Here is a 26552-nt window from a genome sequence, read left to right as displayed (position 1 = left end):
TAACTTTTAACTGCTTAGTTTATACTGGCTTCACAGGGAACATCTCCAATAATAATAAATAACATTTATGCTTTTTTTTTTCTCTCATCAGACAATAAATACACAAAGACAAAGTCTTGCTTTAAGACCTTTATTGCTTAACAGAAAATTCCACAACAGAATAAAGATTGATTGAATAGTAGGCATTTACTTAATCAGACAAGAATATGATCCAGTTTCCATGGAAACAGACATTTTAATTAGCTTTTAAAGCAACGTCTTACAAAGTATGACGTTGATAGAAGAAAAGTTTAATTTGATTTGTGGAAATATTTCCCAGGAGTGATGTCATCGAGGCTTGACATCCGGGTGTAAGACACCAGCTGGGTTTGATATGATCAGATGGATTGTTACAGCTGCTTGGCACAAACAAAAGATTGCTTCTGGTTGCACTTTGCATCGTTGATGTAATTACGTCCTGTCGACAAAAGTGGAAACAGGAGTTCATAAAATGTGACAGAGTGAGCACAAACATTGTGTTACATCATGTAACTAATCAACCTGTAAATAAAAAAAGGACATGCACACATGTTTACATCATCGTTGTTTCACATTAATTACCAAGACTGTGGGGGCATGTTATAGTCTACTGATCTTCACGAACGCAGTCAGGGACAATTGGAGCCATCAAGCTATAGAATATTAAACAGTTTATCCCGTGACATGTGATGTGTGGATGTACTACGTTCACCGGTATGCATGACTGCTTTTACTTCTGCAGTCTGTCCCTTGTTTTGTAACACCTTCTGCAGTGTGCGACAACTCCCAGCCGTTTAGAGTTCTCCGATATAATTCAAAAACTCAAGATATCACCCAGCTCTGCAGCAGATATGGTGAGAGTGAACAGAATAAAGTTGAAGCTGTTGCACTAAAAGTAATAAGGTGGATGTGGTGGCTGGCGCTCCAGTGTGTGTGTGCTTTTGTGTAGCAATGTTCTGTATGTCTCAGTGTGTCAGTCATGACACTAGAGAGGAGCAGGAAGAAGTAACTGCAGCTACATCAAACATGCTTAATACACAGTGTGTGTCTGCACTCTTGGACACACGGCAATTTTATAATTTCAAAAAATTAATCCACCCGCCACAGCATCGACAAGGACCGCCATGGATTAATCAATGTATGGAAAGCACTGAGATACTTAATTTGTACCTCTGAAGTTCATCTCCATACATCCTTCTCCCCCATCATAGTTGTTCGGCTCTCCTTTTGCCCAAAGTTTGAAGTTAAACTTAGAACCATCACTCCACAGCCACACTTTGTTCTGAAAGAAGTTTGAACGGTTAAAAAACAAAATGACAACTTGAAAATCTGACCTCAAACACTCCTTTTTATAAACATTCTGAATATTGCTATAGAGTATTAAATGTCTGGATTACATAAAACAGTCACCTTTGGACAATCATAGCCTCCGAGCCAGGTTTCTCTATGCCTGTAGGTCGCTCTTTGAATCAGCCTTCTGAGGAAGGCGTAGTCGCCTCTCGTCTGGATTGAAGCCAGGTTTCCATCAAGGAGAGTGCAGTGACGCTGTCGAAGGAGGAAAGGTACAAAAACAGTTAAGAGCAGCTGAAAATCACTACGTTTAGCGCACTGATTGTACCAACTTCAAAGTCAGAATTCTCACTACAGATACTCAGCCCCAGGCAACACTAACTAACGAAGATCAACACTTCTTTGAGGGTGGGCTAGAGAAAGAGCAGGGACATACAATTGGTTCATCAGATTGGTACCTGGCGACGGACATTGGTTGAAGTTTTCACAGGCTTACAAACTGCTAAAGATGAGTTATTAATTTGTGTCAGGCCCTAAAGACAATTTCAAACAAAATCTTGAGAAAATTACGAACCCTGCTTTCTTTGATGGCATGATGCAACATTTTTTAAATATTTCCCATAAATACAAAGGGGAAACTGTACTACCTCTGCATCTGACCACGCCATTGGTCTGGGCTTGAACAGGAAACAGCGGTTGTTATAATGACTCCAACCAAGAGGGCAGCGACAATCAGCTACAAAAAAAATTGTAGATTAAACCACAACAATAAAACAGGGTCACAAATAGTTATGATCATTGTTGAATTATCTGATCATGAAAATATTTTCCTGGAGGTGAACTAAGCTCTCTAATACAGTGATCAATTTATCAGACAGACGAGAGTGAAACTTGAAAATGTAGGAAAAAAAAGATGACCACCAACCTCTTTTACTTATACGTCTCCCCTGTGGAATAAAAAAACTGTTAGAAATCCACAGAAATATATGATTAAAACTACAATGGCAGCATTTACTACGACAGTTTTTCTCATGTCATACATGTTTAAAAGTTGATTTATGAAGCATGTTACTAACAATCTGGTGAATAAAAACCGTATTATAGCTCCTCTTCTACTGCACTTTCTAAACCTGCTTAAAGTAGGCTACCACTTCTCAAACATTACTCACATCCACTGAGATCATCAGTCCACTGGCCAAACAGAGAACAAAGACAAGGAGAGCAGACGCCATCTATTCAAAGATGAAGAATAGAAGAGAATTAAAGTCGCCGCTCAGACGTTTACTCTGCATGAACAATGACACATTAATCTCGGGTGTGGGATGGAAGTCGTTACTTAGCATTAGCAGTTGTGTTTGTATTTTTCCTCACTGTCAAATAAAACTTGATACGAAACATAAAGAGAAGATAAATACATGTTCAGGGTTAAAGGTCAGAATTAAAAACCTTACCTTGATGTGATGGTGCGAGGACGGAGGTTGCAGTAACAGATGTACCAGGATGTCTCAGAAGAGGAGACGCATTCTTTAAATACTTTTTGTCTCCGCTTTGGTTTATTTACCCGACTTACATGATGGTGTATTATTAGCCAAAAAACAGGGCGGTAACTGTTATGATAAACTTGATCACTACTTCAAGTCAAATTGCTATTTGATATGGAGCTAGACCAAAGGGCAAATAACAAGAATTATTTGGAAAATTCAATAGAACCAACCAGTCAAAACAAAACCAGCAGGATTAAATATCCTACATCCGAGATGCATCCTCATCAACCGTCGTCAAACACTGTCAGCTGATTATGTGGCATCAACCGATGACAGTGGCCAATGTTTCGATGTGTCACATCCAGCTAATGATTCCATCCAGTAAATGTAACTTACTGAATCAGAGAATCAGTAACGTCAATGATGATTTTGGTTGTCAAATCAAAACACTTGGCTCTCTGAACCTGCTGATTAACGCCATGTTTCCACTCATGTATGTGACTGCCTTACTCATGAATCCCCGTCACAATGATCTGGCACACATTTGTCTTTTAATGTTACCTTAATGGATTTATTGTTAATTTGGTGTTACATTTTCTCTGCTTTTTAAGATGACCAGTAAGGTGTCTTTTACATAAAATATATTTATTTTTTTCAAATTCCATACATAGACTTGAGTCAATATTTAACCATTCCTTTACAGAGTCATTTTCCTTTTATCCCTTAGCTTTAGTTTGACAGGGTGGTAACTGTTATGATACACTTAACTACATCTTTAAGTCAGGTTATCATCTTTGCCATAAATGGAAAATATTAAGTGTTTGAATTGAACAGACCAGTCAGAACCAGTAGGGATAAACATCCATCATCAGTGTCTCGGCAGCTCATGTTGCAGGAACGGACGACAGCAGCCGATGTGTGTTAACGTGTCCCTTAACACTAGGACACGTTAACACACAAGTAAAACAAGCACCAGGGAAGGATGAGAACTAAAACAAGGTCAATTCAGAGAGAATTAATTAAGAGTGAATAATTATGTATTTAACAATGAAATGTGCCAAGTCTATTAGGGATTAGACTACAGCATGCCGATTATATGCACTCGGAGGGGCAATGAGGCCGACAGGAGGGTAGGATACCCCCCCAAAGTATCAGTCCCCCTCCATCTTATTAGGGTGTCTTCTTATGCTATTAAAACTGTTGGCTTCAGGGGCGCTCTCATGTATTGAGGCCACAGTCCTCATGCAGGCGGCCCGGGTTCACATCCGGCCTCAGGTTCCCTTCCCGCATGTCCCGCATGTTTCCCACTCTCTCTCTCCCTGATTTCTGCTCCTGTCCACTGTCCTTCATCTCTAATAAAATGCCAAACATAAATCTTAATAAGGCTATCTGGTGCCCCAAGTGTGTTGAAATAACTTTTAACTGCTTAGTTTATACTGGCTTCACAGGGAACATCTCCAATAATAATAAATAACATGTATGCTTTTTTTTTTCTCTCATCAGACAATAAATACACAAAGACAAAGTCTTGCTTTAAGAACTTTATTGCTTAACAGAAAATTCCACAACAGAATAAAGATTGATTGAATAGTAGGCATTTACTTAATCAGACAAGAATATGATCCAGTTTCCATGGAAACAGACATTTTAGTTAGCTTTTAAAGCAACGTCTTACAAAGTATGACGTTGATAGAAGAAAAGTTTAATTTGATTTGTGGAAATATTTCCCAGGAGTGATGTCATCGAGGCTTGACATCCGGGTGTAAGACACCAGCTGGGTTTGATATGATCAGATGGATTGTTACGGCTGCTTGGCACAAACAAAAAATCTCCTCTGGTTGCACTTTGCATCGTTGATGTAATCACGTCCTGTCGACAAAAGTGGAAACAGGAGTTCATAAAATGTGACAGAGTGAGCACAAACATTGTGTTACATCATGTAACTAATCAACCTGTAAATAAAAAAAGGACATGCACACATGTTTACATCATCGTTGTTTCACATTAATTACCAAGACTGTGGGGGCATGTTATAGTCTACTGATCTTCACGAACGTAGTCAGGGACAATTGGAGCCATCAAGCTATAGACTATTAAACAACAGTTTATCCCGTGACATGTGATGTGTGGATGTACTACGTTCACCGGTATGCATGACTGCTTTTACTTCTGCAGTCTGTACCTTGTTTAGTAACACCTTCTGCAGTGTGCGACAACTCCCAGCCGTTTAGAGTTCTCCGATATAATTCAAAAACTCAAGATATCACCCAGCTCTGCAGCAGATATGGTGAGAGTGAACAGAATAAAGTTGAAGCTGTTGCACTAAAAGTAATAAGGTGGATGTGGTGGCTGGCGCTCCAGTGTGTGTGTGCTTTTGTGTAGCAATGTTCTGTATGTCTCAGTGTGTCAGTCATGACACTAGAGAGGAGCAGGAAGAAGTAACTGCAGCTACATCAAACATGCTTAATACTCAGTGTGTCTGCACTCTTGGACACACGGCAATTTTATAATTTCAAAAAATTAATCCGCCCGCCACAGCATCGACAAGGACCGCCATGGATTAATCAATGTATGGAAAGCACTGAGATACTTAATTTGTACCTCTGAAGTTCATCTCCATACATCCTTCTCCCCTATTGGCGTTGTTCGGCTCTCCTCTTCCCCAAAGTTTGAAGTCAAACTTAGAACCATCACTCCACAGCCACACTTTGTTCTGAAAGAAGTTTGAACGGTTAAAAAAACAAAATGACAACTTGAAAATCTGACCTCAAACACTCCTGTTAATAAACATTCTGAATATTGCTATAGAGTATTAAATGTCTGGATTACATAAAACACTCACCTTTGGACAATCATAGCCTCCGAGCCAGGTTTCTCTATGCCTGTAGGTCGCTCTTTGAATCAGCCTTCTGAGGAAGAAGTAGTCGCCTCTCGTCTGGATTGAAGCCAGGTTTCCATCAAGGAGAGTGCAGTGACGCTGTCGAAGGAGGAAAGGTACAAAAACAGTTAAGAGCAGCTGAAAATCACTACGTTTAGCGCACTGATTGTACCAACTTCAAAGTCAGAATTCTCACTACAGATACTCAGCCCCAGGCAACACTAACTAACGAAGATCAACACTTCTTTGAGGGTGGGCTAGAGAAAGAGCAGGGACATACAATTGGTTCATCAGATTGGTACCTGGCGACGGACATTGGTTGAAGTTTTCACAGGCTTACAAACTGCTAAAGATGAGTTATTAATTTGTGTCAGGCCCTAAAGACAATTTCAAACAAAATCTTGAGAAAATTACGAACCCTGCTTTCTTTGATGGCATGACGCAACATTTTTAAAATATTTCCCATAAATACAAAGGGGAAACTGTACTACCTCTGCATCTGACCACGCCATTGGTCTGGGCTTGAACAGGAAACAGCGGTTGTTATAATGACTCCAACCAAGAGGGCAGCGATAATCAGCTACAAAAAAAATTGTAGATTAAATCACAACAATAAAACAGGGTCACAAATAGTTATGATCATTGTTGAATTATCTGATCATGAAAACATTTTCCTGGAGGTGAACTAAGCTCTCTAATACAGTGATCAATTTATCAGACAGACGAGAGTGAAACTTCAAAATGTAGGAAAAAAAAGATGACCACCAACCTCTTTTACTTATACGTCTCCCCTGTGGAATAAAAAAACTGTTAGAAATCCACAGAAATATATGATTAAAACTACAATGGCAGCATTTACTACGACAGTTTTTCTCATGTCATACATGTTTAAAAGTTGATTTATGAAGCATGTTACTAACAATCTGGTGAATAAAAACCGTATTATAGCTCCTCTTCTACTGCACTTTCTAAACCTGCTTAAAGTAGGCTACCACTTCTCAAACATTACTCACATCCACTGAGATCATCAGTCCACTGGCCAAACAGAGAACAAAGACAAGGAGAGCAGACGCCATCTATTCAAAGATGAAGAATAGAAGAGAATTAAAGTCGCCGCTCAGACGTTTACTCTGCATGAACAATGACACATTAATCTAGGGTGTGGGATGGAAGTCGTTACTTAGCATTAGCAGTTGTGTTTGTATTTTTCCTCACTGTCAAATAAAACTTGATACGAAACATAAAGAGAAGATAAATACATGTTCAGGGTTAAAGTTCAGAATTAAAAACCTTACCTTGATGCGATGGTGCGAGGACGGAGGTTGCAGTAACAGATGTACCAGGATGCCTCAGAAGAGGAGACGCATTCTTTAAATACCTTTTGTCTCAGCTTCGGTTTATTTACCCGACTGACCACATGATGGTGTATTATTGGCCAAAAAACAGTGCGGTAACTGTTATGATAAACTTAATCACTACTTCAAGTCAAATTGCTATTTGATATGGAGCTAGACCAAAGGGCAAATAACGATAAGAATTATTTGGAAAATTCAACAGAACCAACCAGTCAAAACCAGGATTAAATATCCTACATCCGAGATGCATCCTTATCAACCGTCGTCAAACACTGGCTGATCAGCTGATTATGTGGCATCAACCGATGACAGTGGCCAATGTTTCGATGTGTCACATCCAGCTAATGATTCCATCCAGTAAACGTAACTTACTGAATCAGGGAATCAGTAACGTCAATGATGATTTTGGTTTTCAAATACATAAAATATATTTATTTAATGTTTTATTTAACATTTCAGACTCGGTAAGAGCTTAAGAAGACGTCTTACCGGTTTTAACAGACATCACATCACTTCCTGTTGTTTATTTTCTCTTACTTGTGTTTGGATTTTTTTGTATTTCTTTAAATCTCTCTATTATGCCTTACTGCTAGAGCTGAAACGATTCCTCGAATAACTCGAATAATTCGATTACAAAAATTAATCGAGGAATTTTCGCTGCCTCGAGACCTCGTTAAGTTTTTTTTTTTGCGTCATCAAAACTATGCTATGAGTATAAAACACATTGAATGTAGCTGCAACTACCCACTCCTCTCTCTGACACACAGGTGTTACCATGGTAGCTGCAGAGAAGCAGGTTTGTAGGGACGACCCGAGACGTCCCTACAAACCTTAATTAAACCTTAATTAAGCAAAAGTTTTATTTATTCGATTACTCGATTAATCGATCGGGATATTCGATAGAATACTTGATTACTAAAATATTCGATAGCTGCAGCTCTACTTACTGCTGATGTTTTTTGTGTTATTGTACTGAGTTTCTGCCATTGCTTTTTCCGTCAAAGCCCTTTGTAAACGTCTGTGCTTTATAAATAAAGTTATCATTACAACACACCCTCTGAAGAACAGGTCCATGAGGCTAATCTGCAATGTATCCTGGACATCCTGTTACTTCTCATCACATAATCTTCTGTCCTGTTATGATAACAACTGCTGTTGGTTTTCAGAACAAGATATACATTACACATCAAATAGGTGTGCGCGGCTTGTGAAAATGAATCTAAAATAAATGTCAAATAAGTATCATCTCAGCAGACGTTTGTTAGCAAACATTGACTTTCCTCCTCGTTAAACACAACTGTTTTTCAACACAAACTATTTGGACTAAATTCAAACTAGGGATACACAATATAAATTTCATAACCTGTTACTGATGGCTAATACTGATATGATTACAGATTTAACTTTATGCCATTTTTAAAAGATAGAAAGACAAAGACTTACCGTGATATCGAGTGTATAAGATGCAAATTTGGTATTGATGCGTCCTGAACACCAGCGCGACCAATATACCAATAAAAAATGTTGACAAATACGCCTTAATTACGCCAAGAGCAGATAAGTGGTATCCGCTTTTTTGTCTTCCCATTTTATTGGTATATGGTGGTTTTCTGTTGTTATAGTGATAACATTCATGGTTTATGACATGATGTTTCTGTGTTTTACCACAAAGTAATTGATAAAACAGTTAACAACCTCTCACATCTTCTGTCATTTATACATAACACCCTGTGTTAAAATATGATGGCCAAGGTGTTAAAATGTTAGTATACCTTTCAGGCATTCAGGTTTAACTTAGGCTCATCAGTGACTAATACCATTTAATAGAGCACGGAAAGGTACCTGTAGTTGCAGCTGCTTGTCCAGCTGTGGCACTGTGCAGTTTAAAACAGGAACATCTGAGGTGAAAATTGTAAATATGAACACATATTTGTTAATGATTCATGTCCATAGTGTCGCAAGATATTCAGTTACTGCCATCAAAATTTTCAATGAATCAGTATGACGTCCTGGTAATTTTGTTTGCATACTAAATAGATAATACATTTTGGCCAAATCAGTACTGACTACTAGTTCAGTATGCGGTTTTCAAAACAGCCGGCTTCCTTGTCCCGTCGCCATTTTTATGATTACAATTTTTATTTGAAATTCCCGCCTCCTCATTCTCCGTCTCCGTAATTACCGACACAGACTTTTTTTCTGCGTTTCATGTTTCATACACGGTCCTTGTCCCATTTAACTGTGGTCAGAAATATAGACATAATACGAATCACATTTGGTCCAAATAACAGCGTTTTTTATCGTTACTTACCGTGTCTGCCAGCCGTTACAGCATCCATAGCTGGACGTTACCTCCCAGCTAGCTTAATTTAATCAACGTTAACCCCACTTCTAACAACCAGATAACTACAACGAGACTATAATATACCATTAAATACAATAATATAACGTAGCCAATCCGTTTAATACGACGATAAAAGAGCATAAAAAGAGAATAAATTCAGATGGACGATTTCAAATTCTCCTCACGTAACGGCTGGCCTCCCAGCTCGATGAAGTCAGCAGGTGTTACGGCTGAAAAAGTTACCGTGTCAACTGGTGACTAGTGATTTTCGCGGTTAACCCGTTTTGAAAAGTTTTTTTTTTTGTGACGCCAAAATACAGATGTCAAATATTTATATAATTAAAGACTTAACAAGGAGGCATTCCTACAGACACTTTCAATCTGCAAAAGCTGTTTTAACTCTAGCAACCACATCACACATTAGGCTCAAAGTCGAGGAGTTAACACGGTCAACGGCCGAAACTTTTAGCGAGCCCATTTTCTCAATGTTACGGTAAAAGGCAGAATTTCCACGGTAAAAGGCAGCTTAATCCAAACATACACACCCATTGAAGTCTACAGCAGACGTTAACATGTTTACAGCCTGATAGAAAAACCAAATAGGTCTGGTTAGCTCATGTCTCATGGACAAAGACGAGTGAATTTTTTGATGACTCATCGTTGTGATTTGATGAAGGATGAAAGTTATTCACAATAAGGCGTTTAGCTAGCTGACCTGATTGACAGGTGTGACGTGCGTAACGGTTTAAAATCTCCCTCAGTTGACTGAAAGTGTCAAATGAAAAACACATTATTCTGCTCTCATTTGTTCCTGATGTCTGGCCCTTATCCTCTTCCATAGCTTTCATTTCTTATGAGATTATTTTGAAGCTTTTGTAAACCAAGTCTTTTTCCCCCCCATCTCGCCCAGTCAACAGCCTCATAAACAAACAGCATCTGCAAAACAATATGAAATATTCAAACTCTCCTAAAAGAAAGAACACGTGACAGAGGATGAGGCAGTAGTCATGTATTGTTTTACTCTGTTTACATACAGGTCGACAAAAATGGGAAATGAAAAGACAGATTAAATCAAAACAGAAAGAAATCTTACTCCATCACCCAACAAAAACGCTGCAAATCAAATAAACATCGGCAACTTATTTGAATTATAAAAATTGCATACAATTATTAGCTTTATACACCCCGGCTGTCCCTTAGGTTGGCACATTGAGACACAAACAGCAACAGCAAATAAAAAAATTTAAAAAACCAGACTAAATAATGACAAGCTGATGTAAGAGGTACTGCTTTTAGTCGACGTCGCTGTGAAGGAATTAAACAGTCTCACGATCAAGTTAAAGTCGCTCATAGCTCAGCCGATTGTGTCAGGAAACACGTAGTCTTTACGGATGAACGAAGACTGGTGCATTTTCTCACGATCGACAAATCCGACATACACTGATGGCTTAAAAGCAGTTGCATGGCATCTTCCTCTGTCCAATACAACGCCATTTTAGACGGAAAAACAATTAAAAACACATCACAGTCGAATCATTGTAACACCTTGAGCACACGCATCATACATTGTTGTTTATGTTCCCTACAATATCCTGCTGCCACAAATAATCAAAGGACCCCCAAATTTAAGAAAAGGGGACAGTCAAATGTTTGGTTGGTAGTTCACTACACTTCCCAAGATGCAATCAACCTTCCTCTGTGGTCAGACATGAAGGAAACGTGTTAAAGTGTTGAGTTCAGAAACTACTTCCCATCTCCAAACCTACAGGAGGCAAACACTACTATTTCAAAGCATTTTAATTTCTATGTAATTCTCGCATTTTGACGAGAAGAAAAAGGAAACGTGGGGTCTTTCTGAGAGGAGTTGACCGTTTGGTGTCCTGAGCTTCAAGAGGCTGAACAAACGCTCTTCACCCGTTTCAATGCTGATGTTTTAACACACCCCTGAAGTGTCCTTAAACGTTCAGGATGAGCCCCGGTTTTACCTGGAACTTTTCACGCTAGCTAGCTTGTAAAAGTTCAGTGGGCAGTCGGGGTGAGCTGATGTTTGGACGTGGCAGAGAGATTCCCCGTGGGCGAGCAGTTTGGGGCATGATGAGGCAACTCGGGCAGATTTCAGGGGGCAGACTGAACTTTTGTAGAAAGAAAAGCAGCATTTGTAAAAAATAGCTTCACAGTGACAGAAAAACAGGATCACATCCCTGCCAATGGAAAAAAAGGGAGAAAGAATATGCAAGAACGCAGACACACACACACACACACACATCAGCTGGTAGCTAAACTAAAATCACACGTTCAGAAAAAAACAAACTAGAGCATAAAGAGGCGTTGTCTTCTTGGGTTTTAAATCATTATCAGTGTACATAACAGGATGATGGCGTGAAGCGAAGGAGACAGCTTGTTATCTTAAGTTTAGGGCAGCTAAGGCAACACATCACATCTGTTTTATTCCAGTGAAGACTCGCCCTGCCTGCACTCACAGGACTCACTGTGGCAGCTGGCACTGAATAAAGTTTTTATCGTCATCGACGGCATTTTTAAACCTGCTTTACACATTTCAGGATGTTTAATGACTCAAAGGTACAGAAAGGTTTCAATTTGCTGCAGTAGATGAAAGAAAAGGATAAAGCGATGACAAATACGATCCAGAGAACTTATCTTGCGTTTTATTTTGAAATTGTCTGGATGCTCTGTGCGTTTCCTGGTCTGACTTCCTGTCCGGGTTCTTTCCAGCTGGAGCGTGCTCTGTTAAAGATAGACTAACAGCGTATTTGAAGCGGAGTGGCGTCGAGTGGCAGCGAGCGGCACTGACAGACTGCATGCACGATGTCTGTGGAAATCAGGGGTCAGTGCCCGAAGACATTACAGAAAATTATATATTTTTTTGTTTTATAAAAATACGGTCTTTGTCTTTGTTTTTGAATGTTAACCTTTCAGAACACGCGAGTCTGTTTGTTCTTCTGGTTTTATCGTATTGTGCGAGTTTGTCATCAATGGTTAGTCGTTCCTTTTACTTAAAGAATTTTAACTTTTATCAAAAAGGAGTCTGGCTGCTCTGAGGAGAAACATCCTTAAACACAAGAAGCTTTCTGTGAGTCATTTAAACTCCTGATGAGTAAAACCTGAGTAAAGCCTCGCTGAAACACTGGAATAAAGTCAAATGAAGTGTTGGCCTGTTGTGACTCCTGCAGGACAGAGACGACCTCCGACTCCCCGCCTTGTTCTGGTTGTTTTAAAAACAGATCAGTCAGCTTCAGTCGATCAGGATGATAAACGATCACACACTCAGATGTTGAGTCTCCACCTGCTGATGTTCGACTGTGGGCTCTCTGCTGCACACTCATTGGGAGCTAACGATTGTTTCATGGACACGGCTAAGTTCAAAGCTTCCTCCTCCTCCTCCTCCTCCTCCTCCTCCTCCCCGGCTGGGTTTGTGGCCGCAGGCGCGCGGCAGCATCTGGCGCCTCACTGCGAGGATCCGAGAGGCGGTCAAACGGCGGCGCTGCATCTGTTCTGGAAGAGCTGCTCGATGACCGACGAGTCGGCCAGAGTGGAGACGTCGCCCAGGTCTCGCTCGTCGCAGGCGATTTTACGGAGCAACCGTCGCATGATCTTACCTGCAGAGAGGCAAAGGTCAGACGTGTGTGTGTGTGTGTGTGTGTGCGTGTGTGTGTGTGTGTGTGTGTGTGTGTGAGACCAGCATTCAGAGACATTACCAGATCGGGTCTTGGGGAGTCCTGGAGCATCCTGGATGAAGTCTGGCGTTGCGATGGCGCCGATCTTCTCCCGTACTGAGAACACAGAAGGCGAGTCACATCAGAGTCTGACCTCCGTTAGAGGTCACTGAAACACAGGATGTAATCTGGACTCTCAGGTGACGAATGTTTCCTCACCTTGTTTCTTGAGCTCGGCCTCGAGCGTGCGGTTAAACGTCACGCCGTCTGTCAGAGTCACGAAGCAGTACAGACTCTCTCCTTTCACGGGATGAGGTCTGCCCACCACGGCCGCTTCAGCCACGGCGTCGTGCTCCACCAGAGCCGACTCCACCTCGGCCGTGCTCAGCAGGTGACCTGCGGGGAGGAAGGTCACCAGTCTGAGCTGGATCACAAGAGGAGCGACTGCTTCCTCGTGTGAACCCAGTCCAGCTCTTACCTGAAACATTCAGCATGTCGTCTATTCTGCCCGTTATCCAATAGTAGCCGTCCTTGTCTCTACGGCAACCTGCAAAGTGCAAACATATATTAAATAAAACAAACTTTCAAGGGAAGGAACATTTCGAAGAGACCGCGTCTCGTCTCTCACCGTCTCCCGTCACGTAGTATCCCGGGAACTTCTTGAAGTAGACGGTTTCAAACCTCTGGTGGTTTCCGTACACCGTCCTCATCACGCCGGGCCACGGCTGCTTGAACACCTGAGAGAGGGACGAGGACGAAGAAGAAGAGAGCAACACAAGAAACGGAAAACGACTGAGATTTGACATCATTGAATGAGAATGTCAAAGTGAGAGAGACCATGAGGAGGAGGATGAGGAAGATCAGAAAGTAGAAGAGGGGGAGGACGAGGAGGAAAAGGAAGAGAAGATCAGGAGGAGGAAGGATGAGACGTAGAAAGAAAACACACGAAGAAGAATTAGATGAAGGGAAGGTGAAAGAAGACGAACCAGGTATCCTTCGCTCGGTCCCTCCAGCTCCTCTCCCGACTCATTCAAGATGGCGGGAACCACTCCAAAGAACGGGAACGTCTGGAGGACAGGAAACAACACCACCGTCAAAACTTGTTTACACGACTCTTATCTTTGACTGCTTGTTTAAATGTTTTCTCAGAAACTCCCCGCATGTCATCACTTTCATCCGTCGACATCTTGAAGTGTCTGTAAAGTTCACAGCATAAAGTTTTCTTCACTTACAGCTGATCCTGGTTTCATGGGTGTGGCTGCAGGTAGAGGAGTCAACACGTGTCCTCCCTGTTTAAAAAAAACATCACGTTAGATCACCACCAGGTGTAGTACACAGTCCGTCCAGCAGGGGGCAGCACAGCCCACACGCTCCTGACAATCAGCTTATGGAGAACAAAGAGGATCAACAGGGAGGTTTCTATTCATGTGAGGGTTTCTTTAAATCTTCAGTCAGGTTTCTATAAACAGAGCAGGGACAGCTGGAGCTGGATGTATAAACACGGTTTCATGTTGAGTGTTTTTAAACTTCCCTCAGGATCAATAAAGGGTTTTAATCCATCACTCACGGTTTCCGTCTGCCAGAAGGTGTCGACTATCGGACATCTCTTCTCTCCCACCACCGTGTAATACCACTGCCAGGCCTCGGGGTTGATCGGCTCGCCCACCGTCCCCAAAACTTTCAGAGACTGTCTTTTGTACCTGCGGAGAGAACGAGACCAGAGTCCACGATCCGTCTGGGTCCCAAAATCACAAACAGTGAAAGGCCCACGTGTCCCCCGCTCGTGGCGAGCACATGTCGGGGGTCGACTCACTTCTGCACCGGCTCGCTGCCGTACTTCATCAGCAGCCTGATGGCGGTCGGAGCCGTGTAGAACTTGGTCACTTGGTACTTGTCCACTATCTCCCACATGCGGCTCACATCAGGGTAGGTAGGCAGCCCCTCGAACTGGAACACACACACACACACACACACACACACAAAACTTTATTCATCCGAGAGGCCAATTCAGAAACAGGATGCAGATTGATCCACGCACTCACCAGGACGCTAGTGGCGCCGTTAGCCAGCGGTCCGTACGTGATGTACGAGTGTCCGGTGATCCAGCCGATGTCCGCCGTGCACCAGTAGACGTCATCAGGCTGGTGGTCAAACACCAGTTTGAAGGTGGTGGCGGTGTAGAGCATGTAGCCGCTGACTGTGTGGAGGACGCCCTGCAGGAAGAAGACAGAAGACGAGAAGGTCAACGAGTAGCGGCTCTCAAGCAAAACAATAATGACGTTGAGGCTGGCGGGGAATCATGGGAGTGATTCTCTCCAACACTTGTTTTAAATTTTTATCATGGATAATTTTAATCAGGGTTTCTCAAAGAAAAACTTGAACGGATACAGAAACAGACTTTTGTGCTGTAAACGCAATGTATGTTATTGGCCACAAGGGGGCGCCAAATCCTCTAATAAAGAACCCAGCAGGGCTCCTATGCCTTTGTTTCTCCCTGTGGGGAGGTAGAGGTGAAGATCAAATCACGAAGGAATGAAGACATGCTGACGGAGTCTCTTTAAGAGAGGCTCCAACGTTGAGGCGGATTTTAAATGGCGGATTTTAAGATAAGTGAAAAAGGTCACGATGAAGCTCTGAGGGCCGATTGTGAAGAAAGCTGCACGTCTTCGATCCTCGCGTGTTGTTCGCCTCCTTCAGACTCTACCTTTGGTTTGCCGGTGGAGCCGCTGGTGTAGAGGATGAAGAGCGGGTCTTCAGACTCGCACCACTCGGGTTCACACTCATCTGAAGCTCCTCTCACGAGAGCGTGCCAGCACAAGTCCACGTCGGGGTTCCACGGCACCTGGGATCAGAAACAGGAAGGAAGACAGACGTGCAGACCACCTGCGTGAGCATCGACTCCAGGGAGGAGGAGACCGCTCGCTCCAAGGTTCAGACTGCAGTACCCATTTTAAACACCAGGGGGTCAGAGTTACAGTTAAAGTCTCTGTAGATCACAGCATGATTAATCAGAGTCACTCTGTGGTCACGATGAGAATGGAAACAAACTTTAAAATGACGTCAGATGTGCGTGAAGTTAATGAAATGTTTTGAGACAGAAGAATAAAAAGAATTAAAAAAAAAAAAGACAGGTGTGATTTCTACAAACAGGAAACAGGAAGTCTTCCTGAAACAACGAGCTGCTCTCATTGGACGATCCTTTAAGGATGTCACATGACTTGTAAACGTAGTCTCAATCTGATGTGTGACGACGTGTTTCCAACTCAAACAGGGAGGAGCTAATCACATGATAGGAGGCGGGACCGTTAGCATCAACAAAGCTTTCTGATTGGTAAACGCAGGACGAGTCATCAGACCATAAAACATTTTACAGGAAGAGAAATTAAAAGAAACATTAAACAGCTGGATCAAAATGTGTTTTTTTTTAATTTCACGATTTTTTAAGGGGGCGGAGTTTGTCAAGCGTGACGAGAGAAAATCACAGCAAACGGGTCAGACGAGGGGCTCGCCTGTAGAGGAGCGACGCCAGAGGTAGAAAGTGGACGAGGAGGTTTTTTTTTTTGTTTGTTTTTTAACAAAAGATGCACAAAAAGAGAAAAGTGTTAAAACCTTCACAGAGGATTATTTTCATTCAGTCGACAGTCGGACGAACGTTTGAGAGCACACGAGGAGACTCCCCTCCTAACGTCAGATTCAGCTCTGAAGTGTGAATATAAAGTTATTCCTCTAAATGTTGAATTTAGAGGAATAAACACTTCCTCATGTGTGCAGACGTTAAATCTGAAGCGTCACAGATCACAGGAATAACTCGACTGCTGTTGCCGGGTAAAAACAAAAAAACCCTGCAATTTCATCTTCTCATAGTCGAGGAGTTTTTCAACGTGAAACATTTAAATTGAATTATGTGTTTTAATGCTAAACAGAAGAAATAAATCCAGTTTAGTTTGTGTGAAACTTTCAGTGTGTTTGTTGTTTTTACTCCGCAGCAGAACAAACCAAAACAAAAAGGTTGTTATGAAGGTCAAGAGGAGGGAGGAGGGAGTGAAAATACCTGCGGAACAGGACGCGTTTTCTTTACTCTGCCTGCCTGTTTCTCCTGCTGGAGGAGGAGGAGGAGGAGGAGGAGGAGGAGAAGTTAAAGCAGGACAATGGTTATTTCAAAAACTCAAAGAAACCGAAAAAAAACGGGTCCCCGAGAGAAGCCGACACACAGAAAGATGTTTTTAAGGATGTCAAATAAAAGAACATGGAGACAACACGGACGGCTCTCGGCGTGTTTCAGTCGATGGTTTTTTATACCTGCAGGTCGGGACAGGTGCGTTTGGCCGGAGGAGACTGAGAGCCAGGCGGAGACTCTTCAACCTCTTTAGACAGATGTTTCAGCATGATGCACTTCTTCATGGAGAAACCTCTGCAGGGGGGGGGGGGGGAGAGAGAGAGAGAGGGAGCGAGGGAGGGGGAGAGAGAGAGAGAGAGAGAGGGAGGGAGAGAGAGAGAGAGGGGGGGGGGAGGGGGAGGGGGGGAGAGAGAGAGGGAGGGGAGAGAGAGAGACAGAGAGAGAGAGAGAGAGAGAGAGGGAGAGGGAGAGAGAGAGAGAGAGAGAGGGGGAGAGAGAGAGGGAGGGGAGAGAGAGAGAGAGAGAGAGAGAGAGAGGGAGAGGGAGAGGGAGAGAGAGAGAGGGGGAGAGAGAGAGGGAGGGGAGAGAGAGAGAGAGAGAGAGAGAGAGAGAGAGAGAGAGAATATATGAAACGCTGTTATGATACGAGGAGGTCACTTTCACGCCGCTGTCGCTCAACACTGAACGCAAACTTCCTTTTGTGTGTGTATAAATGTGCAAGTGTGTGTGTGTGTGTGTGTGTGTGTGTGTGTGTGTGTGTGTGTGTGTGTGTGTGTGTGTGTGTGTGTACAGCTTACTTGTCTCTGCATTTCTGCATGGCTTCATCAGCTAAGAGCTTCAGGTTGATCAGCTTATCTCCCCGATAGAAACCATCTGATCCAAAGACAAACAGACACTCGCTCATTTTAAACTCCGGACAGAGTGTGTGTGTGTGTGTGTGTGTGTGTGTGTGTGTGTGTGTGTGTGTGTGTGTGTGTGTGTGTGTGTGTGTGTGTGTGTGTATAATCTAATAACTCTGACTAGTCGTCTCAGACGGCTTCTGTCCTCCAGGTGGACACGGGACCGCAGGACGCACTGAGCGCGCTCAGAGGCGTTAATGCTTCGCTACATTTACTTTCATTTTCATCTTCTGAGTTTAGATCCGAGGACTCCGTCTGTACATCCGATCGGCTGTCGACCAATGAGACGAGACGTCCAGCGTGCGTTCGATCCCCCTGCACCTCGTTGTATTTGAACGTGTTCCGGCGGCGTGACACCCACCTGCTGTGACGAGCAGCGAGCACTGCGAGTCCATGATCCTCTCGCACAGAGACTCAGCGGAGAAACCAGCAAACTGCAAACGACAGGAAACACAGTGAGCTGCGTCACATGACCACAGCAGACACGGCGAGGAGCGGCGACACTCACCACGATGGAGTGAACGGCTCCGATGCGGACGCAGGCCAACATGGCGACCACCAGCTCCACCACCATGGGCATGTAGATGGACACGCGGTCGCCCTTCTTCACTCCTGCACGCGAGGAAGGAGACAAAAACATGACGTGCACTGGATTCATCACGGCCAATCACAGCGCTCGTATCGTTCCTCACCCTGAGACTTCAGCACGTTGGCGAAGCGGCAGACGCTCTGCAGCAGCTCGCTGTACGTCACCGTCAGCGCATCTCCGGGATCGTTGCCTTCCCTGAGAGAACACAGAAGACGACAACGTGATCATTAAAGAGTTCAAGGTCACTGAAGGTCATCTGAGCGCGTGAATCATCTCCGACTTCTACAGGAGGAAATGTTGTAATTCACACGGATTACGAAAACATTTACATCAGATGGCTCATGTTCAGTCCAATCTGTGCACACACAAACACACACGCACACACACACACACACACACACACACGTGAAAAACAAGCTCAGCGACTCATCATCCCTCACAGAGTTCAAAACTCCCTGAAGCTGAAAAATCTGCAGCCTCAAAGTGTGTTTGTGTGCCAAAGGGAGTTTCTCAACAGCCCACAATGCATCTGTGTTTTCCAGTAAACTGAGTGAGTGTGTGTGTGTGTGTGTGTGTGTGTGTGTGTGTGTGTTGGTAGGAATGGCGCTCACATAGCAGAAAGGTCTCTGTGACCCACTTGGCGCAGACAGCAGAATCTCGATGAGCGTTTACATCGCTCTCCAACAGAGTGTGTGTGTGTGTGTGTGTGTGTGTGTGTGTGTGTGTGTGTGTGTGTGTGTGTGTGTGTGTGAGAAACGATCATAAGCTCCTGTAAGAACACAAATTCTAACTCTAACATGCATCTCTATCTGTGTACAAACAATAAGAAAAGTCCACTCTCTCCGTCTGCTGCCTGCTCAAACAGGCCGTTTGGAGATGTCCCCTTCATGACATCACAAAGGGCAGTAGCCCCTCCCCTTCATGACATCACAAAGGGCAGTAGCCCCTCCCCCAGGTGGGTGACATTCCCACAGCTAGGTGTTTGTTCTGCCCTCTGAGTCTGCCTTCTCACCGTAAACAATAGGACATGGAGCCAGAAAGCAGCGAGTACACCCGAGCCCTTCCAGAGAGGGGGCGTGGTCAGACACAGCTCATTTACATATTTAAAGCTACAGACACAGAAACAGCCTGTTCTGAGCAGGGCTGAAATAGAGGGGTTCATAGACATGATCAAATACAGGATCAGAGTGGATTTACAACAACACACTTCACACACATGATGAAGAGGAGCGAGGACACTGATTTCACCTGAAGAAGAGGAGGAGATCATGTGACCTTAAAGATCCTTAAAACCAGGACGTTGGTTTATTCTTTTAAAAGCTGGAGTCACACGTCTGCTGGAAACTAACACAAGGTCAGCAGACGGCTCACTGATCTGGAAATGTTGAGAGTGATAACAGCACGTAGACAGATTTACCCCACACACACACACACACACACACACACACACACACACACACACCTATAAATAGTCAACAGTAAATCAAACACTCAACACTGTGGAGCTAAACTGGGAACAACGAGGACATCTCTTAAAATAAATGTACGGTGAAGGAGAACAATCCCCGAGGCTTCAGTTTCAGAAACGACCCCGAACGCCTCCTGATCTGGTTGTTCTGGTGTTTCTGTAAAGACCAAGACGAACCCAGAAATTAAAAAAAAAAAAAAAAAAAAAAAAGAGCTGGCCAATCAGAGGGGAGAGGGCATGAGGGGAGGCGGGGCCTTAAAGAGGCAGCAGCTTAAATGAAGCGTTTGAAGCAGGAGGGTTTTTGAGCGGCACATCTGGTAACGCTTCTCTACAGGCAGAGTGTGTGTGTGTGTGTGTGTGTGTGTGTGTGTGTGTGTGTGTGTGTGTGTGTGTGTGTGTGTGTGTGTGTGTGTGTGTGTGTGTGTGTGAACAGTAGCACGATTGAATAGCAGCAGATGGAATGAATGGAGCTGCGTCCTCCTCTCTCCTTTGTCTCCTTCTCTCGTTTTCTCTCTTCGCTCAGTTTCAGCTCGTTGACGACAGGAACAGGAAAGAGGGGAACTTGATTTTGGTGCAACAAAAACTTACACAATCACATCCTGTTCGAGGCTCGTAAACCGCTGAATAACGCCACAAAGTCGTTTTCACACCTGAGAAACATCCAGATAAATTCAGGAGCGCTGCTGTTCACAGCTGGAGACGGTGAATCCTCCCACCCCGCCACACTCACCAGTAGAACGCCACCCTGTCACCCAGCTTCCTCTCGTGGACGTTGCGGTCGAGCACGTTGTAGCAGATGTTGGTGGTGGCGCCGTCCATGCACTTGATGAATATTTCGCCTTTGGTCACGTCGAAGTTGTAGTCGAGGAACTGACCCGTGTGTTTGGTCTTCCAGAAGAAGTCTTTGGCGATGTCCGCCCAGAACTCTGCAGGAGGAAGAGGAGGACACGTCTTCTAATCATCAACTTCATAAATCACATTCAATGACGTCAGACACAGAAAGCTTTACAGACCCGTGCAGAGCTGGCTAAACACTGAAGCTACAGTGTCCACCACATGCAGAGCTGGCTAAACACTGAAGCTACAGTGTCCACCACATGCAGAGCTGGCTAAACACTGAAGCTACAGTGTCTCTACATGCAGAGCTGGCTAAACACTGAAGCTACCGTGTCCACCACATGCAGAGCTGGCTAAACACTGAAGCTACAGTGTCCACCACATGCAGAGCTGGCTAAACACTGAAGCTACAGTGTCCTCCACATGCTGACCTGTGTGAGAGGAGGGGCGGAGCCAGCTCTCTGTGATGATTAGAGTTTAGGCTGCAGTACTCATTTTAAACACTAGGGGGCAAAGTGACAGGCAGCTCCTGTAACTTCAGCTGGTTAATCATCTCTTTGCTCTCCTATAATCACAGATTTCCTCTGAGAGATTTTTAGGAGGTGGTTTATAATTAACTTATTGTGACCCGCTGCTGTTAGCCCCGCCCCCTCCTGCAGGATGAACCTGTTTGTTTGCTGCTTCATAAAACAATCACATGAACATTGAACACCTCCCGCACACTTCCTCTAAGTTTACTGGCAGCAGAGGATCTTCCTTATGACCAGGGAATAACACAAATAAACCCTTCACCTCCGACTGTCTGCATGTCACATGCACAGTAATAGTTGTACATAAATAATAAAATACAGAGAGAGAGATAGAGACAGACAGACAGAGGTCAAAGTTCAATAAAAATCTGATGTGGATCACACCACGGACTCACCATCAGGACTCTCGATAGATTTAAAGTAGAGCTCTTTATACTTGTCAAAGCTGGAGATGTGAGCTTCTTTCTTCAGCTCTTCAGATCCGTTCAACACGTTTTCTTTCGGCGCTTTATCCGGAATCATTTTTGTTTTTACTCTTTTCAAAGTTTAAGATTAAAAGAAACAATAACCGGGCGTTTTCCGGCAGATAAGAGTCGAGGTGTTTTCTTCAGGTGATGAATCTGAGACTGTGCAGGACCAGAGCAGATCCTGCACACAAAGCTGCTGTGAGCTGCAGGCCAGCTGAGTTCATTCACACTTCCTTGTTTTGCAGGTTGTTTGTTTGTTGAAACTTGACGTGCAAAAGTCGAGCTTGGATCCGGAACGTGCAGCTGCAGGTTCAACTCAAAGTCCGGACCGGTTCTGGTGCAGCTCAGTGGGTTTCTCTCCGCTCCTGAGTCCTGCACGGACGGACACGGGTCCTGCTAGGCTAACAGGCTAAGCTAGCTCACTCCAAGTCACAGAAGAGACCGCGCGAGGTGCACATGCGCACGAGACCCGAGGTCTTTCTTTTCCAGGTGTGCGCAGGTGAGGACTCGTTAGAAGTCGAGTTCGGACCTTCTTTCACTCAGCAGAGTTTGTTTCGAGCCGCACGAGCGAGCTGCGGGTCTCCTTTCTTTAGACGCGGAGAGCGAGCGTGTTGGGTCTGAGCAGCAGCCAATCAGAACGCAGCGCCCCCTTCACGTGCACATAGAAAGCTCGGAATTCAAACATCTACGCTGATGAAATTGACCTACGCGTTGCGTTCAGGTGTTTATTGTTTGGCGGAAATGTCACACCTTTAAGAAGTTATTTTTAGTCTTTTAAAAAGTTGGAAAAATAAAATTTGAGTTGTAAATTGATTGTTGCTTCTGAAGTTAATTTGTTGATCATTTAATGGGATTTATTCGGAGTATTAAGGCTACGACAATTACAATTACACACTGACGAAATCCACTGATAACTCAACCCGGAAGTTTAGTAGTAACATTTACCGTAAATGACCTCCTTTAGCTGTTAGCTGTCAAAGTCCAGAGTGAGAATGAAAGCTTAAATGTACAAGCTTTTTTTTTAAATTTTACATTATTTTTCTAAATGTACACGTTTTTTTTTTTTTAACATTTACAAAATAAAGTCGTAAATTTACAAACTTGTAACTTGTAGATTCGTAAATGTTTACGAGTTTATTTCTGTAAATTTCCCAATCTGAGTTATTTTTATTATTTTATTTATCTTTTGTTGCCCTGTTCCTCCTTCTAATTATTTTATGGTTAGTATTTCCTTCCTCCTCTTGATTTTATTTCTGTTTTTGATGCTGATTTCTCCCGTTGGATTGTCGATCATGATCTTTAGACTCTTATAAATGTGTTTGTTGTTTTCTTCTTTCATTTCTGTCATCTAAACATGAAGCTTGCAGTTTAAATTTAAATGTTTTTCAAGTGAAAAAACTGAAATGAAAAAGGATCAAAACTAGTTTAAAGAAAAGGATCTTATCAGTTATGTTTTTACATTTTATGTTTTTATATTTGGATTGTTTTAAGTGTTTCTCATTCTCTATAATATCTTAAATGTTTATTTTTGGAGCTAGGGATTTTTTTTTAACAGTATGTTTAAAATCTACTGTCTTTTTTAGTCTCATTAAATGTCTAATAATTGTGTTTGATATTTAGACTCTGGCAGGTTTTATTTGATTGGTTTTATACAGCTCGCAGAGAACTTTTTAAGAGTTGTGTTTTTTAATGTATTATTTTATCATTATGTAATTTTAACGTAGAAACATTTTTAAAGGATTTACAGCCGGGAACTCTTTGCTGCCCCCTGGTGTTCAATCATGTTTTTTCAGATCTGTTTAAAATGAGAAGACCTCTTTTATTCTTCAGCAGTTTTGATTTATTTTAATCGGTCAGAGGACGACGCGCAATGATATCGATCATGGTTGTTGCTGAGAAAAGGCAAACGGTCGTCTCTCATCCATAAGGTCTGATCCCCAGCTGCTACTGATAATCAGCAGGGGGCGCTGTTGCCCTGAAAAAACAGAAAAGAAACCGAAGCAGCAAAACATTTTTTGAGTTAGAGATAATAGTTTCTAAATCAGTCTGTGTGAGATTGAGGAAGGAGGCATCAGTTTCATGATCAGCTCAAATCCTCACAGGATGTGGCCTAGATGGCCTAGCGGTTATGTTGCACCCTATTTACAAAGGCTGTACTACTCAAATTGGGCCCAGTCAGGTTCGAGTCCCCTCGCTCTCATTTCCAACTGTCTTTGCTGACCTGTCAAATAAAGGCAGAACAGGAGGCCTTGCGGTTACGTCGCGTGCCCCCGTATTCTTTGTCAGAGGAGTTTCACTAAAGCGTCTTCTTCCAGCTCGGTGTCTGTGCGTGGAGGAGGGAGGGGCCGACGCTACGGAGAGCCTCAGGCGCCTTCTGACGTCATGGCTCCGGCTCTCTATGAGGTCAAAGGTCGTCCACAGGACCGAGGGCGTGACGTGTGTGACTCCACAAAGACGGCTTTGTTCCCTCGAAACATTCAGAGATATTCACAGAGAAGGAAAGAAACCAAAATAAAAGATCTGGTTTAAGAAGCTTTAATTCAAGATGTTGATTTTTTCCTTTTGCGTTTAAATTAATGAACAGGTTTTAAATTAACGATTTAAGATGAAACATTTTAGAAACAAAGAGTTTAAATCCCTCTGTAGAGTAGAGCTGTCGTACTGCTAATCCGTCTCCATCTCAAGACCACTTTCTGAAATTCTCCGTCTCCTCTGGGAACATGAAGCATTGTGCCTCGGTCTTGGTCTTGGTCTCGGAGCACCCTGGTTTCAGAGACGTGCTGGTCTTGGTCTTGACTTGGTCTCAGAGCCTCCTGGTTTCGGGTCTTGGCGCCCCGTCCTGGTCTTGACTGCACCTCTTGAAGAGGCTCGCTTTGATTTTGTCCCTGCAGCGTTTGTTAACTTTCAAATGAAGAAGCAGGAACACTGAACATCTGCATCAGGTGGAAACATCTGTTTGAGTCCAGATGTTTGTTTGTATTGAACGAACTCCTCGAGGTTAAAGAGTCTGCAGCTTCTTCCCGACACACTTTACCTCCAACGTTGTTTATTTTCAGAACACATAAAAAAATGTGACAGTACAAACATTTGTCCAAAAACAAACAAAAAAAAAAAAAAACAGCAGAGACATGAAAGAAAAACAAAAACAAAGTCATGAATAAGGCCATCGATAAAGTTATGAACGTCTACAACACGTCGTCGTGTGTTTCACTTACAAATACGCCAAAGAGCGCCACGGTTACACGTGGTCTCAGGTCAGATGAGTTTTTTTGGGGGGGGGGGCACCTGTCTTACATTCCCAGAAAGGAATATTTAGGATGTTTGTGGAAGTTTGACCACTTTGTTTGAAGATTGGAAATAAGAGCAGAAGATTCATCGACCCGCCCGACGACGGCTGTGCGAGCGCTCGACGGGCGTCGGCTACATGTCGAGGTAACGCTCATCAGTCAGAGTGAGCTCACAGTGTTTGAAGGAGGGACAAGTCTGATTTGGGGGCTGGGGGGGGGGGGGAGAGGGGGGGGGGGCAGGTTAAGGGCCTCTGGTGTGAAAACAGTGCATGTGCTTTAACAACAGAACGGACACAAAGTCTCACCTGGATTTGGCAGTTTGTTTTTGCACGCCGCTCTGAAGGCTGAATTCAAACATGTGACATCAACTCGGAAGGTTTTTAAGCCACTTTGAGGACGAGGCGAGGCGGAGAGGGAGGACAGCCCTTTACTCGACCAGCGTGTCTCCTGCACGCTAATTTAAACGTCCTGATGGTTTAGAGACACGAGGGGGACACGAGCGTGTGAACGTGAGGGGGGGGGGGGGGAGACGGGCGCCACGAAACAGGACGAATAAAGAAATCAGAATGTGGGGGGGGGGGGGGGGGGGGGGGGGGAGTAATAAAACAGTAGCATAACATTTACAAAAAGCTCTTCTGGAGCTGAACAGGACAAAAATCAAGAAGGTGTTCTTGGCGTGGAAAAAGGCAGAGAGAAGACCCGGCGGTCACGTCGTCCCACGCCGACCCTGCGTGTTCACGAGCGGACATCGAGGAGCGTTTAGAAACAGGAAGTGGAAGGCACCTGGCATTACTTCATCTCGTCTTTTTTAAAACTCGTGCACGCCGTCGACTTCCTGCCCCGTGACGAGCGTGCACGAGTTCCCCTCCTGTGGGACGCTGCACTCGTCTCACGGATTAGACGAATTCTAATGGTCAATAAATAAGGGCGGGGCTTTTTTTCAGATCTTAAACGGAAGCGCCGGCTGGAATCGACCCGCAGAGAGCGGCGTGAGGATGAAGATGCTGGAACTCGTCATCATCTCGTTAGCGCTGGTAAAGCGGAGTTAGCTAACGGGGACGGTTTTGTCGGGGAATGTTTGAACGTCCTCGGACTCACTCGGGCGCCGGCGTCTTCAGCAGGCGAGGCACAGAAACAACCAATCAGGGTCAGTCTGGGACGAAGTGATGGTGCGTGAGCGGCCGGGCCTTCAGGAGGTTCTTCATGTTTGATTTGTTTCAAACTGATTATTAAACACACACAACCAAACAAACACACACACACACACACACGTACATTACACACAGTCAGAGAACGTCACCGTGTTTTCACACTG

The 26552-nt window shown here is 43.7% G+C and overlaps 4 protein-coding genes across 11 annotated transcripts in view; all 4 read right to left on the bottom strand.

Annotated features, from left to right (window-relative positions):
• The window catches only part of LOC306834059 (L-rhamnose-binding lectin SML-like), a 36122-nt gene extending 27198 nt beyond the window's left edge, over positions 1–8924 (bottom strand). Inside the window, exon 1 of the mRNA XM_079359817.1 lies at positions 8868–8924. The gene's annotated coding sequence lies outside the window, so the exon portion shown is untranslated. The remainder of the gene's footprint in view (positions 1–8867) is intronic.
• LOC306834064 (galactose-specific lectin nattectin-like) lies at positions 117–3425 on the bottom strand. Of its 2 annotated transcripts, XM_079359830.1 has the most exons (8): positions 2760–3425; positions 2478–2540; positions 2234–2255; positions 1956–2044; positions 1695–1721; positions 1429–1563; positions 1189–1300; positions 117–457 (listed from the first exon to the last, which is right to left on the bottom strand). In XM_079359830.1, exons 2-8 carry the CDS (start codon positions 2538–2540, stop codon positions 390–392), a joined length of 516 nt encoding a protein of 171 aa, XP_079215956.1. In that variant the 5' UTR covers positions 2760–3425; the 3' UTR covers positions 117–389. The 2 variants fall into 2 exon arrangements, with proteins under 2 accessions (XP_079215956.1, XP_079215957.1); XM_079359831.1 differs by lacking the exon at positions 1695–1721 and having other exon boundaries at positions 2478–3425.
• LOC306834063 (galactose-specific lectin nattectin-like) lies at positions 4321–8508 on the bottom strand. 6 transcript variants are annotated; one of them, XM_079359825.1, is made up of 9 exons: positions 8469–8508; positions 8080–8159; positions 6684–6746; positions 6440–6461; positions 6162–6250; positions 5901–5927; positions 5635–5769; positions 5394–5505; positions 4321–4661 (listed from the first exon to the last, which is right to left on the bottom strand). In XM_079359825.1, the coding sequence occupies exons 3-9, from the start codon at positions 6744–6746 to the stop codon at positions 4594–4596; spliced, it is 516 nt and encodes a 171-aa protein (XP_079215951.1). In that variant the 5' UTR covers positions 8080–8159; positions 8469–8508; the 3' UTR covers positions 4321–4593. The 6 variants fall into 6 exon arrangements, with proteins under 6 accessions (XP_079215951.1, XP_079215950.1, XP_079215952.1 ...); XM_079359824.1 differs by having other exon boundaries at positions 8080–8502; XM_079359826.1 differs by lacking the exons at positions 8080–8159; positions 8469–8508 and adding an exon at positions 6966–7437.
• Positions 8925–10363: 1439 nt separating the features above from the next.
• acss2 (acyl-CoA synthetase short chain family member 2) lies at positions 10364–22072 on the bottom strand. Of its 2 annotated transcripts, none has more exons than XM_079359791.1 (19): positions 21879–22072; positions 20847–21042; positions 18752–18843; positions 18568–18671; positions 18421–18493; positions 17958–18033; positions 17343–17454; positions 17095–17139; positions 15748–15885; positions 15086–15256; positions 14857–14990; positions 14611–14743; positions 14276–14332; positions 14030–14110; positions 13672–13780; positions 13522–13590; positions 13263–13439; positions 13086–13160; positions 10364–12986 (listed from the first exon to the last, which is right to left on the bottom strand). In XM_079359791.1, exons 1-19 carry the CDS (start codon positions 22003–22005, stop codon positions 12859–12861), a joined length of 2097 nt encoding a protein of 698 aa, XP_079215917.1. In that variant the 5' UTR covers positions 22006–22072; the 3' UTR covers positions 10364–12858. The 2 variants fall into 2 exon arrangements, with proteins under 2 accessions (XP_079215917.1, XP_079215916.1); XM_079359790.1 differs by having other exon boundaries at positions 17095–17142; positions 21879–22071.
• Between the last annotated feature and the right edge of the window lie 4480 nt (positions 22073–26552).

This window comes from Symphodus melops (genome assembly GCF_947650265.1).
Source record: "Symphodus melops genome assembly, chromosome: 13".
Lineage (NCBI taxonomy): Eukaryota > Metazoa > Chordata > Actinopteri > Labriformes > Labridae > Symphodus > Symphodus melops.
The sequence above is the reverse complement of the archived record's forward strand: the minus strand, read 5'-3'. Positions and strand labels throughout refer to the sequence as shown.

Bases quoted from the DNA above. Each gene is read 5' to 3' on its own strand.
- LOC306834063 (XM_079359825.1), bottom strand. From the start codon at position 6,746: ATGGCGTCTGCTCTCCTTGTCTTTGTTCTCTGTTTGGCCAGTGGACTG. The intron at 5,770-5,900 runs GTTAGTTAGTGT...CTCCTTCGACAG, and splicing joins TCAAAGAAGTGTTGATCTTC to CGTCACTGCACTCTCCTTGA. The intron at 4,662-5,393 runs GTACAAATTAAG...TTTTGTCGACAG, and splicing joins TATGGAGATGAACTTCAGAG to GACGTGATTACATCAACGAT.
- LOC306834064 (XM_079359830.1), bottom strand. From the start codon at position 2,540: ATGGCGTCTGCTCTCCTTGTCTTTGTTCTCTGTTTGGCCAGTGGACTG. The intron at 2,256-2,477 runs GTGAGTAATGTT...TTTATTCCACAG, and splicing joins GACTGATGATCTCAGTGGAT to GGGAGACGTATAAGTAAAAG. The intron at 2,045-2,233 runs GTTGGTGGTCAT...TTTTTTTTGTAG, and splicing joins GAGACGTATAAGTAAAAGAG to CTGATTGTCGCTGCCCTCTT.
- acss2 (XM_079359790.1), bottom strand. From the start codon at position 22,005: ATGATTCCGGATAAAGCGCCGAAAGAAAACGTGTTGAACGGATCTGAA. The intron at 18,672-18,751 runs GTGAGGAACGAT...CCTCGCGTGCAG, and splicing joins CAACGTGCTGAAGTCTCAGG to GAGTGAAGAAGGGCGACCGC. The intron at 14,991-15,085 runs GTGAGTGCGTGG...TGTGTGTTCCAG, and splicing joins ACGGCGCCACTAGCGTCCTG to TTCGAGGGGCTGCCTACCTA.